Source organism: Prionailurus bengalensis, chromosome C1 (genome assembly GCF_016509475.1).
Source record: "Prionailurus bengalensis isolate Pbe53 chromosome C1, Fcat_Pben_1.1_paternal_pri, whole genome shotgun sequence".
Lineage (NCBI taxonomy): Eukaryota > Metazoa > Chordata > Mammalia > Carnivora > Felidae > Prionailurus > Prionailurus bengalensis.
Genome location: NC_057345.1, coordinates 155,831,444 through 155,849,459, shown reverse-complemented (window position 1 = coordinate 155,849,459; position 18,016 = coordinate 155,831,444). Strand labels below are relative to the sequence as shown.

Sequence of the window (18,016 nt, the reverse complement as noted above, 5' to 3'; positions counted from 1 at the left end):
CTGTCAGTCCTCATCTTTCCATTCTGAAGTCCAATCTATTGTTTGGAAGTCCAATCTATTGTTTAGTCTATTATCATAAAGTTTAACTTCTCTCTCTGTAATCTTGAAACTGACCTGGTAGGGCTCACTTAACTTTCTTAATGTGCACTTCCATAAGTGGCTTTAGTTTCATGTTGAGTGCTTTCCTGATATCCACCAGAGTTGTGTCATTTCATTTGTTACTTACAATTATGTTTTGGGTGTTTGGTGGGTTTTAACTGTGTTATCTTTAGAAGGACATGAATTTATTAGAGAACTATCTATTGTGACTCATTTACCCTTTACTATGTAATATGTGGTAGCTCAATGATAATTTACTGGAAGTTAAATCTAAAGACTGAATCATCAACTGAGGATTCATAAGATGGGTGTCCAGTTATGTCTACTAAAATATGTCCTAAAAAATTCAAGGACTATTGTAATGTTAAAGGTATGATGCTGAACTTCTAAATGAATAACTCAGTTCTTGTTTACCAAATAAATTCATGCATACACAAATAGTTGTGTCTAAGCATAGTCTATACATATTTACTAGAATAAAATTTTTCATTAATAATTTTTAAATTATTAAAACTCAGTACCTAAAAATCTTTTACCAAATTTAGCACTCTACTATCCAAATAGCAAGATACTAGTTGTATTTATAGTTATAAAACATAGATTCTAAAGTGTCATAATAACTATATTTTTTACATGAAAACATCTCTAAAGGCTAATTTCAGAGACTTTTTTTAGAGGCAGCTGATTCAGAGGGAAAAAGAAAAGTACTGCTAAGTATTGGTAGGCATTTTCTTTTCTATTCTCGTGAAAATGCACCAACGACTTCTAGCATCAAAATGTATTGTGACATTTTACAAACTATTCTCCTTTGGTAGGTGGAACTCCAGCCTAAGTATGAGGACAGTCTATACATGTATCTTTACTTTGTTATTTTCATCATCTTTGGGTCCTTCTTCACCTTGAATCTGTTTATTGGTGTCATCATAGATAATTTCAACCAGCAAAAAAAGAAGATAAGTATTTCTAATATTTTCTCTTTCACTAAGATAGCAAAATTATTTGAAGCATTCTCTCCACTAAATGAGTACTTTGATTCAGAAGCCAAATGGGCATATATATTAAAATCTATTTTTCATCCGTTCCTTCTACCATCTACAGCCCATTTCCTTCAGGGTATAGAAAGCCAAGAATGACTGGGTTCCATTCCTGTACATAGGTTCACAAAACCTCTCTCTCTCTCTCTCTTTTTTTTTTTTTTTTTTTTTAGCCAGGGGCCACATTTTCAGTCCTTTTGAAGAGAATAATTAGAAAAAAAAACTAGAAAAGAACACAGCATATGCCCCTTTTCCAAAGTCAACTCATTGCTTTATCCCTGTAATTCCCCTACTTAAAATATTCTTTCCAGTGAAAACCCTTGGAATGTTTGCAATAAATTAGGCAAAAGATTTGCGTAAGCATCTCCTAGTGTTTCTTTTCACATTTTTTCCTTCATTGGATCTTTTTATAATTTCTATTTCCTTCTCCTTGGTATTTAATTATAAAATATTAGTCCCAGTGTTGAATTGAACAGCTCTTTATCTTATTATCATTTATAAAGCCCATTTTATCACCCTGATTATATACACACATTATAGAAAGTATGAAAAGTAAAGAAATACCATTACTTGGGAGTAATCACTATTCACACTTTATGTTTTTCTGTTCACACTTTTCAAACATATATTCTTGTTATCAAAATTATTTTATCTATAGTTATAAATTCTCTTTTTGAGTTAACATAAGTATTTTCCCATTTTGTTAAGTCTTTGTACGTAGATTATCATAATTTACTTAACTATTTCCCCAAAAATTAATGATTTATGTTGTTTCTAATCTTTAATGATTTAAAGAGTACCTAGTCAAAAGTCTTTGTGCCAAAAAATAAAAAATAAAAATTAGTATTTAATTATTTTCTTAAGACAAATTTCCAAAGTATTTTGCTTCCTCCAAACAATATGCTCGCTCATAGTCTCAATAACAGTGTATGGATGTGCTCAGGTCACTGCTGCTTCACTGGCATCAAACATTCTGTTTTTAATACTTGACATTTGATAAATGAAAATTGCTTTTAATTTTAATTTTTATGTCTATTATTACTAGTAGATTTGAACATGTTTTCGGTGCTTTTTGTCATTTATATTTCTTCCTTGTTGATTATACCTTCATCTTATTTGTTCAGTATATTTTGTTATTGTATGAGTGCTTCCATTTTCTATAGAAAATTCCTGTCCCCACCCCCTTTTATTGTTATTAATATATTCTATGATCAATGTCAGGTCTTTATATCACTTATTAGCCTGGGTTGCAATCCTCTGTACCTCCTGGCCTGTCACATCCTTGCCATACTAATGATCTCTGATCCCTAACACTTCTACCAACTTGGCCAGTTTCCTTTTTATCCTTTTGTCCCAATTCTTGGCTGAGTGAAGGTGGATTATAATAACTTTAACCCATCCTACAATATACATACTCTAATGCATTGCCGCACTGGAATAAGAAAATGATTGTCTTTAACTTCTGAAAAGCAGTCTGTCTAGCATTAGAAACTTATTATTTCATGTTTCAGCAAATCGCATTTTATCACTCACTTATTATATGGTGTGGGTAAAATACTTAGCCTCTCAGTTGCTTGTTTTCATTATGCCATAAAATAATACTGAAAGTAATAAAGTCAATGTTGGATGACTGTGAGAATTAAATAATACTGTAGCACCTAAAAAATGCAATTCGTATTTTTCAAATTTAAAATTCTAGGCTTAATTATTTTATCCGTTTCCTTTTTTAACCATCCTTTTCCTGTTTTAAGTTTAACATTGAAAAATTATGCGCAAAGGGGCACAGTTTTCACCAGTTTTTATTTTTCTTTTCTATACTTTGGAGGTCAAGATATCTTTATGACAGAAGAACAGAAGAAATACTATAATGCAATGAAAAAATTGGGATCAAAAAAGCCACAAAAGCCTATACCTCGACCAGGAGTAAGAAATACCAAATGATATGGGAAAAAAATAAACAAAGACAAAAAATTTCATGTGTTTTCTTACAGAAGAGATAGCAGCTAACATTTCCAGCAGCAAAGATTTCTTCCATTTTTAGAATATCATTAATTCATACCTTTTATGGTAATGGTAAAAATTAAAAAAAAAAAAAAAAGAGACCAGAAAGAAAAAGAAGCAGCAGAAAAATGCATCCTTGTTTTCAGGGGACTTCTAATTACACAATTAGAATCCAACCTAAATGGCGAAGGCACATAAACAATGTGTTATGCACAAGAAAAAGCTGTTCAGAACTCAAAAGTAGTTGCTGAGTCATCTTAAGAAGAGGGATAAAATTTGGATGGGATTAAAAAGCATGCAATTTTCTGCTAGGTTAACAAAGTGATGAAGTGCTGAGTGAAATAACATCTTACTTCCCTTGTATTGTCCGTTAGATGTACTGAGTGGAGAAAAAAAGAATTCTAGTATCTGCTGTTCATATAGATGGCTATATAGTTAGAAGTTACTAATGTCTTCAGCCATCAAGGGCAATAAATACAATTCATGATGATAACTAACAATCCTCATGCTTCCATGATAAACCAACCAAACAACTCCTCTGAAATGGAGAAGCCTTATCGTACACTGTATTGATTTTTGTGATGATGATTTGTGAAGTTAAAATAATTCCTGAGGCACATTAGGGAACAAAATAGTAGTGAACATTCATACTGTGCCATCCAACAGTTGCCTTCTTGAAAATGATGAGAAATACATACTGTTCTCTACTAAACCTTAACCCTGGAAGTAGAAATGGGTCAACTATGTGTAGAAAAAATGTAAGATAGAAGATATCCTCAGAATTCCTCAGCAGCCTAAGGAAATGAGCCAGACAATGGCCTGCAGTGACTAACAGTGGCAGAAATGAGGGGCAGAATGACAGATCAGTGATGGGGACATTAATTTTTGACATCAAAGTATAAAGAAGGTCATTATGGTCTGATTATTCCTGTGTAGGGTCAGCATTCTATGTCTGACAGTCAACAAAGACTTTTGGTGGAAGAACATCAATATCGCCATTCATAGGTTTTAAATGCATAATGTTATAGACGTGTCCTGGAAATCCCAAGTTCTCTTTAGCAATTCTTTGAGAATAAGACAAATGGAATGTTGCTAGATACTATATTTTGAGATGCCTGCATGGTCCAACTGATCATGGGATATTCTAGTAAAATAAAATTAGGCAGGTTTCTTTATTTCTCATAATCTTAATATGTTAATATACATTTGTGCCTCTGGGTGAAGAGCATAGTATGCAATGTTTTTTATCAGAAGTACCCTTTTGACAGGGATCATTATTCTGCAGAATACCCATTGGTAAATAGAAGTTTAGGTTATTAAATTTTTAAAATTAATGTGTTACAAGCCATCTTTTACACCATTCAGAGTCAGTGGTTACTATGTATAATATTAGAAAGTTAACCAATGCAGAAAGTACTTAGGCAGATGCTAATATGTACAGGAAAACTCCTACGTTGCTAAAAAGCTTTCCTGTTTCCCTACAGAACAAATTTCAAGGAATGGTCTTTGACTTTGTAACTAGACAAGTCTTTGACATCAGCATCATGATTCTTATCTGTCTCAACATGGTCACAATGATGGTAGAAACAGATGACCAGAGTGAATATGTGACAAACATTCTGTCGCGCATCAACCTGGTGTTCATTGTGCTGTTCACTGGAGAGTGTGTGCTGAAGCTCATCTCCCTCCGCCATTATTATTTTACCATAGGCTGGAATATTTTTGATTTTGTGGTCGTCATTCTCTCCATTGTAGGTAAGAAGTATTTAACATCTCTTCAATTCTGTTCAATAAAAGTAAAAGTTGTAACATTTGCTTTACATTAGAGGTCATCCCACCACTCAGAAATCACTACTCTGAAATTTTCTATATGTTTCATCCAGGTGTGCTTGTTTTTCGTACAAAATGAGGCTCCTGCTATATGTACAATATTGTATCCTATGTTCACCATTTTAGATTAGGTATATTATTTGTGGATCTAGTATGTTCCCATTAATTTGAACTAGGAATATGCTATTAACTAAGATCAAAAATGTTTTTGGCATGTTTAGATTAAGTAGCCTATATAATATCTAGATGATTCTGTTGAGAAGAGAACTAAAAATTTAGTCTGGTCCTAAGGAAAGACACTGCATTGGAGATATAGACACAGAGTCATCAGCATGTAGACAGGAGTGGAAGCTGGTGTGAAGATAAAGAAAGGCATAGAGTGAAAAAAAAAATAAAGATAAGAACAGAATGTTAGCAAATACAGATGCAAGTTTCTTTAAGGGTATCAGGTAGAGATTTTCTAGATAACCTTGAAATGGAGTTATAGTAATGATGCACAAGGGGATGCGAGGTGGTATGGGACATCATTTTATCATTATATACTTAAAAGTCTGGAATGTACAACACATCACATCAGTAACAGCTCATCTCATTAAAGATACAACTCTAGCTCCAGGGAAGTGGAGAAGTGTATCTGTGGGCCTAAAGTATTCATTCTTTCCTAAACCAGATAATATGATTGGGTCAACATTTTACTATTCAATATGGGGCACCTCTGATGGGTAGATTTTCATGCCATTACCTCCTCTTAAGGAGTTGGTTTTATATCCAACTTGTATATTGCAGGTATCCTTTGATTTCTAAAGTAATCTATGGTGCAATCAGTTGTGGATAGGGTACTAAGGTTATATTCACCTCTCTCTATCTCACTCTCTCTTTATCATCCTTTTTCTCTCCCTCTCTCACACACCCACACACACTTAGACTAACACTTTTCTAGAATGAGACAGTGTAACTTGAAAGACCTTGGTTTTCTGAACCAATCAGGAAATTAGTTCAATTGTTACCTCATTATCTAAAAAGCAAATAGAGAAAAAATCTTAAAAGAAGTGGCTGAGAGACCAACGTTAGACGCAGGAGACCAGAAAGGGCACCAGCTTGGATCCTTTTAGAAATGTAGCAGCACATATATATAATATGTAAAAATATTATAGTGGAAGCTCAGGCAAGTACCAAGTTCATGGAGAAATGAAAATAGTATTAAAAACGGTAGTTACTTTTAGATGGGTAAGGACTGAATAGGCAATTTCAGAAAAAAAAATAATTGTATTCATATAAATATGTACTTATATCCTTGGCCACTGCTGTTCAGACAGACTTGGTAATTTTTAACTTATTTTTTTTTATATTTAGTCTTGAGATTTTATGTAAGCTAAAGATAGTCTTTAGACATCCCTCAAAGACAAAAGTACCGTAAAATTATTTCTGAACATTGTCTTAACTTGGACTGCCATAACAACTTACCACACACTGAGTGGCTTAACCAACAGAAATTTATTTTCTCATAGTTCTAGAGGATAGAAGTCCAAGAACAAGCTGCCAGCATAGTGGGTTTCTGGTGAGGGCTCTCTTCCTGTCTGGTGGATGACTACCTTCTTGTATGTCCTCATAGGGCAGAGAGAGAGGAGATAGTTCTCTAGTGTTTCTTCTTACAAGGGTACTAATCCTATCATGAGAGCCCCACCCTATGACCTCATCTAAAAGTAATTATCCCCTCAAAACTTTCTCCAAATACTATGCATTGGAGAGTTAGAGTTTTAAAACGTGAATGGGGGGTAGTGAGGAGGAAGGACACAATTGAGTCTATAACAAATATTGAGTTGAATTTAATACTGAATGTCAAAATTAAAGTTCATTAATAATATATATTATATACAGTTATATGTATATTATATGTATGTCAAATTTAAGATTATGCAACTGAATTTCAGGATTCTGAACTTTACTTTAGAGCCTTAACAAAATTTTGATTATTATCTTAGTGGATAACTTCAATGGTTGGTATTCTCATTTTTTATCCACAGGCATGTTTCTGGCCGAGCTGATAGAAAAATACTTCGTGTCCCCTACCCTGTTCCGAGTGATCCGTCTCGCCAGGATTGGTCGAATCTTGCGTCTGATCAAAGGGGCAAAGGGGATCCGCACGCTGCTCTTTGCTCTGATGATGTCCCTTCCCGCCTTGTTTAACATCGGCCTCCTGCTCTTCCTGGTCATGTTCATCTACGCCATCTTTGGAATGTCCAACTTTGCGTATGTTAAGAGGGAAGTTGGAATTGATGACATGTTCAACTTTGAGACCTTTGGCAACAGCATGATCTGCCTGTTCCAAATTACCACCTCTGCTGGCTGGGATGGATTGCTAGCACCTATTCTCAACAGTAAACCACCTGACTGTGATCCTAATAAAGTTAACCCTGGAAGCTCTGTTAAGGGAGACTGTGGGAACCCATCTGTGGGGATTTTCTTTTTTGTCAGTTACATCATCATATCGTTTCTAGTTGTGGTGAACATGTACATCGCTGTCATCCTGGAGAACTTCAGTGTCGCTACTGAGGAAAGTGCAGAGCCCCTGAGTGAGGATGACTTTGAGATGTTCTATGAGGTTTGGGAGAAGTTTGATCCTGATGCCACCCAGTTCATGGAATTTGAAAAACTATCTCAGTTTGCAGCTGCTCTTGAACCCCCTCTCAATTTGCCGCAACCGAACAAACTCCAGCTCATTGCCATGGACCTGCCCATGGTCAGTGGGGACCGGATCCACTGTCTTGACATCTTATTTGCTTTTACAAAGCGGGTTCTGGGAGAGAGTGGAGAGATGGATGCCCTTCGAATACAGATGGAGGAGCGATTCATGGCTTCTAATCCATCAAAGGTCTCTTATCAGCCAATAACTACGACTTTAAAAAGGAAACAAGAGGAGGTGTCTGCTGTAATTATTCAGCGTGCTTACAGGCGCCACCTTTTAAAGCGAACTGTAAAACAAGCTTCATTTACCTATAATAAAAATAAAATCAAAGGTGGGGCTAACCTTCTTGTAAAAGAAGACATGATAATTGACAGAATAAATGAAAACTCTATTACAGAGAAAACTGATCTGACCATGTCCACAGCAGCTTGTCCACCTTCCTACGATCGGGTAACAAAGCCAATCGTGGAAAAGCATGAGCAAGAAGGCAAAGATGAAAAAGCCAAAGGGAAGTAAATGAAAATAAATAAGAATAATTGGGTGACAATTGTTTACAGCCTGTGAAGGTGATGTATTTTTGTCAACAGGACTCCTTTAGGAGGTCAATGCCAAACTGACTGTTTTTACACAAATCTACTTAAGGTCAGTGCCTACTATAAGACAGTGACCCCTTGTCAGAAAACTGTGACTCTGTGTAAAGGGGAGACGACCTTGACAGGAGGTTACTGCTCTCACTACCAGCTGACACTGCTGAAGACAAGAGACAAAATGGCTACTCAGACTGTAGGGACCAGTTCAAAGGGGTGCAAACCTATAATTTGGGGGTTGTTTAACATGAAACACTTTAGTGTAGTAATTGTATCCACTCTTTGCATTTCAACTGCCACATTTGTCACATTTTTACAAAATCTGTTAGGGGATTCATCTTTTTTTTAATCCATATGTTGTTTATTATATGTGACTATTTTTGTAAATGGGGTTTCTGTTGTGAAATAGACAAAGGGTCTCTTCAACAGGTATGCCACCAGGGGTTATCACAATCACACGGCCTCCCATCTGCACAAAGGTGTGGTTTGCATGAGGGCATGCTGCACTTAGAGATCATGCATGAAAAAAAAAAAAAGTCACAAGGAAAACCATGAGTTCTTAAATTCCATCCATGTTCCTGGGAGGGGTAATTGGGTGATAACTGGAGGTGCTTTGTTGATCTTGTTTCATCAAATCCAGCCACCAGACCAAGTGGATCATTTTGGGCGGGGGGAGGGGGTAGGCCATTAAATCTTAGCAGGTGCAAACTTCATTCAAATGTCTGGAGTCATAAATGTTGTGTTTCTGTTTATCGTATTTAAAAAAAAAAAAACTGAAAAATGAGCATTGCTTCTCCCCGAAGACTGAATTGACCAAAAGAACCCTTTATAAATTTCTGCTTAATCCTGCACTTCGTTTAGCCATCTTCAGCTCAGCAGGTTGACAACTGTATATGTTAATGAAATGCTATTTATTATGTAAATAGTCATTTTACCCTGTGGTGCACGTTTGGGCAAACAAATAATGACCTAAGCACAGTATTTATTGCATCAAATATGTACCACAAGAAATGTAGAGTGCAAGCTTTACACAGGTAATATAATGTATTCTGTACCATTATAGATAGTTTGGATGCTATCAATGCATGTTTATATTACCATGCTGCTGTATCTGGTTTCTCCCACTGCTCAGAATCTCATTTATGAGAAACCATATGTCAGTGGTAAAGTCAAGGAAATTGTTCAACAGATCTCATTTCTTTAAGTCATTAAGCAATAGTTTGCCGCACTTTAACAGCTCTTTGGTTATTTTTAAATTTTAAGTGGATAACATATGATGTATAGCCAGACTGTACAGACATGTTTAAAAAACAAACAAACACTGCTTAACCTGTTAAAAATGTGTTTAGAATTTTATAAGCAAATATAAATACTGTAAAAAGTCATTTTATTTTATTTTTCAGCATTATGTACATAAATATGAAGAGGAAATTATCTTCGGGTTGATATCACAATCACTTTTCTTACTTTCTGTCCATAGTACTTTTTCATGGAAGACATTTGCTAAACAAGAAATGAAAACAAGACTGGGTAGTTGTAGACTTCTGCTTTTTTATTAGATTTGCTAATTTTAGATTATTTCATAATTTTAAGGGGCAAAATAGGTTCACAAGCCACGTCCAAATTATGCTCTGCAATTGGGAAAGGGTATAACATTTTAGTTATATTTTTGGTAGTGCCTGCACAAACTGATTGAAGGTAGTGCTTATTTTTCATTTTTGTCCTTTTTTTTTTCTAATTTCTGTTTATGTTTTCATTTCTTTGGAGTCATCCTGCTCTAGATTGCTCTAAATATAATGCAGGTTTCACCTATTTTTTTCCACAAGAACAGAGAGTAGTGAACTTATATAGTCAATTACATCAGGATATTTTGTGTTTCTTACAGAAGCAAACCATAGGCTCCTCTTTTTCTTAAAATTACTTAGATAAACTGTATTCGTGAACTGCATGCTGGAAAATGCTACTATTACCCTAAATGATGCTAACCAACATTAAAAATGTGCAAAACTAATAAAGGTTACATTTTTTATTTTATTGTTTGCCTAGTTACTTTTTGTTAACAGCATTTTATAAGAAAATGAAGATATTTTATTCTACAAATTGGGGGAGAAAGGGAAAGACACAAACACATAGTGAGTCTACCTGAGCTGACAGAAACCCTGGGGTAGAAATGGGACTGGGAGGAATGACCTCCGAAGGGCTACAAGCAGTAGGAAGTGACTTCCGCTAGAAGGAACTCATGTCAGGGCATAAGCTGGTAGCTTTCACTGGAAAAAAAAATATGGGAGCCAGAGCCATGGTAGATGGCCTCTTGAGATATGAAAAGAAGCCCTCAAATCTGTATTTAAAAAATTAAAAGTTGCTATGCGTGAGTAGGATATTTTGTTTGCTCCTCTAGAACCACTCTCCAGGCTTCTCCTCCTGCTCTGTGGAAGGGTGATTTTCTACATTGCTCTCTTACCCTTTGGCTCCCAACTGGTCTGGCTAATGGAAAGTCCCAGCAGGAAAGTACCATCAAGGAAAGCACCAGTGGGAGAGAGCTAACTTGGGTATTTATTCTCCAGTTCCTTCTTTGCTGAGTTGCTCTGGGTTGGCAGGGGTGCATTTATCAACATAAAGTTATACTTTTGGTCAGACAATCCCATCCTACAACAAAAGCTACTTGGGGTTCTGGTCTTCACTCCCCTACTTGTTCTCTTAGACCTGTGGCTGGACTTCTCTATTCCTTGTAGCTCTCCCCTAATCTTGCTGACGCCTTTTCAAATGGCCCCTTCATGACAACATTCTCTGTTTCACCTATCTCCTGTCCTGTCGACACAGTAATTAAATAGCTTGTGAAATGGGTCAAAAGGCAAAGATCTGCTTTAGGTCAGCTTGGAGACTCAATCTAACTGGCTATACATAAAAGACCAGGAACTGGAGAAACTCCACTGAAGTCAACCAAAGAATTCAATTCATAGAAATCATAGAAAGGTTACTACAGTGGTCTGGACAGTAAGATTGACAGTCTAAAAACCTTAGCTAAATTTATGAGGAAAGAGAAGCCCTCACCTGTCATCAGGTAGTACAATCTCAGTTATGAAGCTAGAAGGGGGAACATGGCCTTGATGGGAAAAGGAGCAGTCATGCACTACTTTTCTTATCCTTCTACACTCATAACATCACTTTAAAACAACACGACAATAAATACCGATTTATTGGTGGCTGAAAAGTACTTCCCATTTCCAACCAACATAAATAAGGATGATAGGAAAATCTCTACAGATTTTTTTATACTCCACATCCACACCAGTAGTTACTGGTACTTTTCCAAATACAAAAAGAACTAGTGAAACAGAATCATAAATTACCATAGTCATGTTGGTATTATTTTACATAATACTTGTGGTGCCAAAAAGTAATATAATGCTCAAGGAATGTTGAATCACATCAGTGGGACAAAGACAGTGGCTTGAAAGAGGTTCCCATTGGTCAAAACTGGGGGAATTTGAGAATCAGAAAAGATAACGATAGTAGTAGATTACAACCTATTTAATAAAATAAGAATTCATAAGTATATACTGATATAAATAAATGGACAAAAGCAAAAACCTCTTCCTTATTGTGAATTTTAACTAACAAGTGTAGAAGAAATACTACAGTTAGAAAATCATCATTTGGCAACCTTGAGAATGACAATTGATTCATGCAAAAATAATGAATGCTAAACTCATGAATGAAAGTTTGATGAGGAATAAGAAATTTACATTGTCTCAAAGTATCTCTTTCACATTAATTAAAAAAATTTTAAGGAGAGTTTATAGTGGAAAAATCTAGCAGGTACTACCTTCAAAGATATCATCAATTATACTGCCAACTACACTGAAAAAGACACATGATTTCTTGGTATCCAGTCAAAGCTGCATTACACGAACTTAACCATAAGGAAAATCAGATTGAGGACATTCTATAAAATAATGTTAATTTCATGAAAAACAAAGGAAGGTCAGAAACTGCCTGAGGTTGAAGAGCTATGAAAACTAATGATTCTGGATTGGATACTAGACTGGCAAAATAACATCAATTACAGATATTGTTGAGAAAACTAAGTTTGAATATGGACTGTTGATTCATTATTAGTATTATGAAAATTGATTTTTCTAACTGTATTAAGTCTAATGCAGCTATTATAACTATAGGTCATATCTTTCTTCTTGGAAAATGCATACTTTTTAGGGGTGAATGGGATGATGTCTGCAATTCACTCTCAAAAGAAAATGTGTTCAAAGGAAAATGTATTATGAGTATGTGTGTATACTTAAAAGATAGATATAGTAATAGATGTGGTATATCTTTGGGGAAGGGAAGAGTTTTTTGTTCCTGTTGTGTTATTTAAGTGTGTATGTATGTGTGTTAACCGTATTTTCTACCCTCAAAATTAGATATACTATCCCCAATTATTTCAAAGAACGCTTTATTTTAACTACAATTCTTTTTTTTCCTGAAGTCATATTTCTAAAATTACTTAAATGATTACATTCTTTGACTTTCATGATAATCCTTACATTGCTAAAAAAAAAAAAAAAAAAAAAAAGGACAACTTTAAAATAAAGATGTGACATAGTGGTTGTTAAGACATCTGTTTGAAACTAGACAGACATAATTGAAGCTTTGTAATCTAAATGCTGGTAATTCTATCCATATCATACAAGAAGGTAGTTTATTGGCTTTCTGAGCTGGGGCCCAGACATTCTAAGTATAAACCAATAACCCAAACACAGTTCCACAGACCAGCACCCCCATGACAAGGTTTTCATATGCCTACACTTAAGCCAGAAAATTAACAATAATGTTATAAATATTTATAAAATTTAATGTATTCAATTTAAAAATTTAATTGTAAAATTGTGTCTCATACTTTTTTTGAAGACTAAAATCATCTTTATGTTAAAATGCTTTTTTTTTAGAAATTATGGTGAGAATAAATGATAGTAGGTTATTTGTTTTAGTATTTCATTGGGTCAGATTAAAAATTGGCAATTTTGTGTTGGTCCTCTCATTTTTATTTTACTGGTGCATGAATTCAAAAATCTAGGAACCATTGGGGTAGACAAATATTACCTGACCTCATAAATGTCTGTGTTTGTACATGGATACCAGAAAGTTCAGATTAGAACTAAATAAACTGTATTAAAGACAGCAAATACGTCTTGTAATTGCATATTCTATCATGTGTGCACTCGAATTTCATATTGTTATCAGAAAATAAATGTTTCTCAGTCACTAAGAATTTATTAAAATGTTTTTAGTCAAAAATATTGCTTCAATCAGGTGCAGCTGATAATACTGTTCTTCCTGGTGCATGGGAATATTCTTTGAGGTTATCAATTTACATTGATTCAATCAATATGGCAGCAAAGGCATGGGAGGAAGAAAATATTCCAGGCAACCAAGAGTTGCTGGAGAGGTTGCATCACCAAGAAATGCTTAACATCACAGGTGAATAATCCTCAATGTCAACTGAGTACTCAGTGTTGTTCAAGTCCTTTATCATCCCCTCAGAACACTATTTTCAGGTAACTCTACCTCTTACTCACCAAGAAACATGAAGACATTGCCATGAAGTTCCTCAAATTCTTTCCTCTCCAGTGAAAAATATGTCTTCCTTCCCTCCCCTTTCCATCCCTTTTCTTCCCTTCCATTCCCTTCTTTGCTCCTTGTCTTTGCTTTCCATCCTTTCTCCTTCCTTCTCTCTCCCTCTCTCTTCCATCCTCTCACTTCCTTCATCTGTCCAGAGATCATTTTTCCCCATTCATTTTTACATATGTTGATACCTTGCGCTATAAGCTGTTTGCCTTCTCTTGATCTTTACTCTCTCTTCTTTATTGATCCATTCTGTCCGGATTTACATTTTCAAAATTGGTTCTTCTAATCTTGAGAACTAATTTTGCTCAACTCTGATGCATCTTTATGCACTGTCCCATTATCTCATTCCTTTAAAAAATTACCTTCTGAAATCAGGGTTCTATGCTGACCACCTTCACTCTTAGTTATCGATTATATCAATGAGAAAACTTGGCTGTGAATAATCTTGTTGACCTTAGTACACTGAGTTTTTAAAATGCTATGCTGGCTACTATCAGTAACATTATAAGGAAAAGATGAAAATACTTACAAAAGGTAGATATAGGAACAAAGAATATTACCTACTTGGAGCAAGCTGTATATACTCTGTTTCTGGTTATTATGAATTACATCTTCTCTATTTAATGTTTGCTAAGAAGGAAAAATTATTCACAGAGCTATTCAACTGTACACTGTAGCATTTTGTTTGTTCTGTTGTTTTCTAAAAATGTAGGCTTTGTTTATAAGGGATAGAGACCAAAAAGTTCTTTTTTTTCCCCCCAGGTTTTTATTTAAATTCCATTAGTTAACATACGGTGTAATATTAGTTTCAGGTGTAGAATTTAGTGATTCAAAACTTACAGACAATTCCTGGTGCTCATCCCAACAAGTGCCTTCCTTAATCCCCATCACCTGTTTAACCTATCTCTCTGCCCACCTCCCCTCTGGTAACTATCGGTTTGTTCTCTACTTAAGAGTCTGTTTCTTGGTTTGTCTCTCTCTTTCCCCCATCTTCATTTGTTTTGGTTCTTAAATTCCACATATGAGTGAAATCACATGGCATTCGTCTTTCTCTGACTTATTTCCCTTAGCGTATACTCTTTTGCCCCATTGATGTATTGCAAATGGCAAGATTTCATTCATTTTTATGGGTGAGTAATATTCCATTTTGTGTGTTATATATTATCCTTTGAGTAAATACTTAGCAGTGCAATTGCTGGATTGTAGGGTAGTTCTATTTTTAACTTTTTGAGGAACCTCCATACAGTTTCCCAGAGTGGCTGTACCAGTTTGCATTCCTACCAACAGTGGAAGAGGGTTCCCCTTTCTCTGCATCCTCACCAAAACCTGTAGTTTCTGGAGTTGTTAATTTTAGCCATTCTGACCGGTGTGAGATGACATCTCATTGTAGTTTTGATTTGTACCATGAGGAGTGATGTTGAGCATCTTTTCATGTGTCTGTTGGCCATCTGTCTGTCTTCTTTAGAAAAATGTCTATCCATGTCTTTTGACCATTTCTTAACTGGATTGTGTGTTTTTTGGGCGTTGAGTTTTTGAAGTTCTTTACATATTTGGATACTGACCCTTTATCAGATATGCCACTTGCAAATATCTTCTTAAAGTAAACTTATAGGAAGTTATATTTTAAGTGTAAATTTTTCACGAAAAAATATATTGTTATAGAAAATTTTAATTTGCTCATTAGGTTATTAATGAATTCACTATTATGTGTTAAAGTTGCCATAATATGTGTGCACGTGTTTTTGGAAAGCATTAACTTACAGATTGTATCCTTCCTCATCAAGCTGTCTGATATAAAATGTGACTCTTATAGATTCAAACACCAAATCAATGTGATACATATTCTTCCAAAGCACCTTCTTTCTCTCTTTAGTGCTCTCAAATCTGGGGCCTATCCCTGTCAGACTACAATTAGCCAAATTCAATGATCTTAATCCATCTTTATTATATTTGGTAGATAAATAGAATTCGATGGTGATCATCAACACCTTTATTAAACCACATCTTCCTTTGCCTTCCATAAAACTATACTATTCTAGGTCTCCTCCTATATTTTAGATTCTTTGCCTTTACCATTTGTTCACTTTTTTTCTCCTTTTGGACTTATACAGCACCATCAGCTTCTTTGCTGAGCTGGTACTACAATTTCAACTTTCTATCAATCTTTTATACTTGCATATTTTCTATTACCTTTAACTTAATATGTCCAAACTTATTAGACTACATTCCATTCCTCTCAGCCACCGACAAAACTACCCAGAAGCCAACCTGCTTTCCCAATATCTGTTATTGTGTAAGCTATCCCTCCAGTTCAGCAAAAGAAGTAAGTACACATTACAGAGTATATACAGGAATTGATGAGTAACTCCACAGGAGGATACAGACACAATTACAACAGTAAATTCTGGCCTGAGTTTGAAGAATAAGAAGGGCAGGACAGGCTGAACAGCAGAAATATTATGGAATAGTGGTCAAAAGCATAGATGCTGGAGCCAGATGCCTGGATTCAAATATCAGCTATACTTCTTATTAGCTGAACAACCTGGAAAGGTTTCTTAACCCTTTGTTGCCCCAATTTTGTCATCTGTAAAACAGTAATGATAATTCTTGTGAGGATTAAACGAATTAATACAAATAAAGCTCTTATATCAACACCTCCAAGCATATAGTAATTGCTATATACAGGTCTATCCTGCTGAGAGATGACCAAACACACATGTGGAAATGGGAAACAGGATGGCATGTTCAGAGCATTCACAATGAAGTGATAACTGAGTGACTGAGTGATAACAGTGACTGAGGGGCAAGCAGGGGTCAGATAACAAAGGGCCCTAAGTGCATAAAGCTTTGGCTTTAATGCATAGTGATGAAAATCATTTAGACATTTGTAAAAGAAGTGAAGCTAGAAGTGAAGTTACTAGGGAATATTTTGACTTAAAGGAAAGGAAACAGAACGCAGTGACATAATTTAAGAAGCCGCTGGGGAATCCAGGCGAGCAATGATGAGACACCATTAGCCTTGAGTACCTTCCTCATCTCATTTTCTCCCCACTGAAACCAAACGCAGACTTCAGAATTCAGTGACAGCTCCCTTGTTTCTTATTGCTGCAAGAGAAATTTCTTTCCAATGAACTTCCGTGGGATTTGGATGTATACGTCCAAACTGAAACACTTTTGAGAGTGAAGGAGGATACTATTGATAATCATGCAAAAGCAAGAGGCATAAACACAGACTCTCCCGGGCAAGCCAGGACATAGGATCACCTCATATATGCCATTAGTGTGACATTTAAACTGCCAGGATGCAGTGTTTTGGAATGTGGGTTGCTTCCTTTGACCAGCCTCCCTCTCTACTTCTGCCACAAGAACACAAACACCACATAGTGTCTGATAGGCACAGATTGGCCTTAAATACCTTTTAGTCTTTACACTGCTTTGCATGCAGAAGGTTTTCCGTGGATATTTAGCAAATAAACAAATTAATTAATTTTAGCATTGCTCAAAATTATTCCATTTTCAAGTTATTTACCCCTCTAAGATATTTTCCCTTTTACTTATATACTATGTCAGAGGGCTGTCATTATACATAAGACATATGAAGTAATAAAACATCTTAAGAGTTATAAATGAATATCAACCTTGGTATATTATAGAAATATTGGATGTATATAATAAATATTTAAATGGATGAGCATTATATCCCTCCATAAGAGTACATACACTACCTCTCTATTACCTGTAAAGAAAAGAACATAGATAGGTAGATAGATAGATAGATAGATAGATATAGGTATAGATATGTATATACATAAATATTTCCAAGGTATAAAAGTTCATAAATTGATTTTTAACTCTTCAGAACTTAAGGATTATATAATACTCACCCCGTTCTTTGCTATAGTGGAACTATTGAGCTTGCCATTTTAAATTTATTCCTCTAAAAGGAATTAGGGCTTTGGACCTTGGTTTTCAACATCACTTGGCCTGATTCTTAACTGCATTATTAATGCTCATCTTTTATCAAAGATGGTGAAGAAATGTCCCGTTCAGCAGTATTTCTTGCAGGCATAGAAAACACAAATTTCTAAAGGCAAACAGATTGTGCCTTTGATCAACCTCAATTGTAAGTGCAGCCATTTGCCCAACCTTAGGGA

The 18,016-nt window shown here is 35.2% G+C and overlaps 1 protein-coding gene across 5 annotated transcripts in view; it reads left to right on the top strand.

Annotated features, from left to right (window-relative positions):
- The window catches only part of LOC122481407 (sodium channel protein type 1 subunit alpha), a 150,571-nt gene extending 140,300 nt beyond the window's left edge, over positions 1-10,271 (top strand). For all 5 annotated transcript variants that reach the window (XM_043576942.1, XM_043576945.1, XM_043576941.1 and 2 more), the window contains exons 24-27: positions 915-1,052; positions 2,952-3,056; positions 4,619-4,889; positions 6,989-10,271. In XM_043576942.1, coding sequence (XP_043432877.1) covers positions 915-1,052; positions 2,952-3,056; positions 4,619-4,889; positions 6,989-8,166 — 1,692 coding nt within the window. In that variant the 3' untranslated portion in view covers positions 8,167-10,271. The remainder of the gene's footprint in view (positions 1-914; positions 1,053-2,951; positions 3,057-4,618; positions 4,890-6,988) is intronic.
- Positions 10,272-18,016: the final 7,745 nt, after the last annotated feature.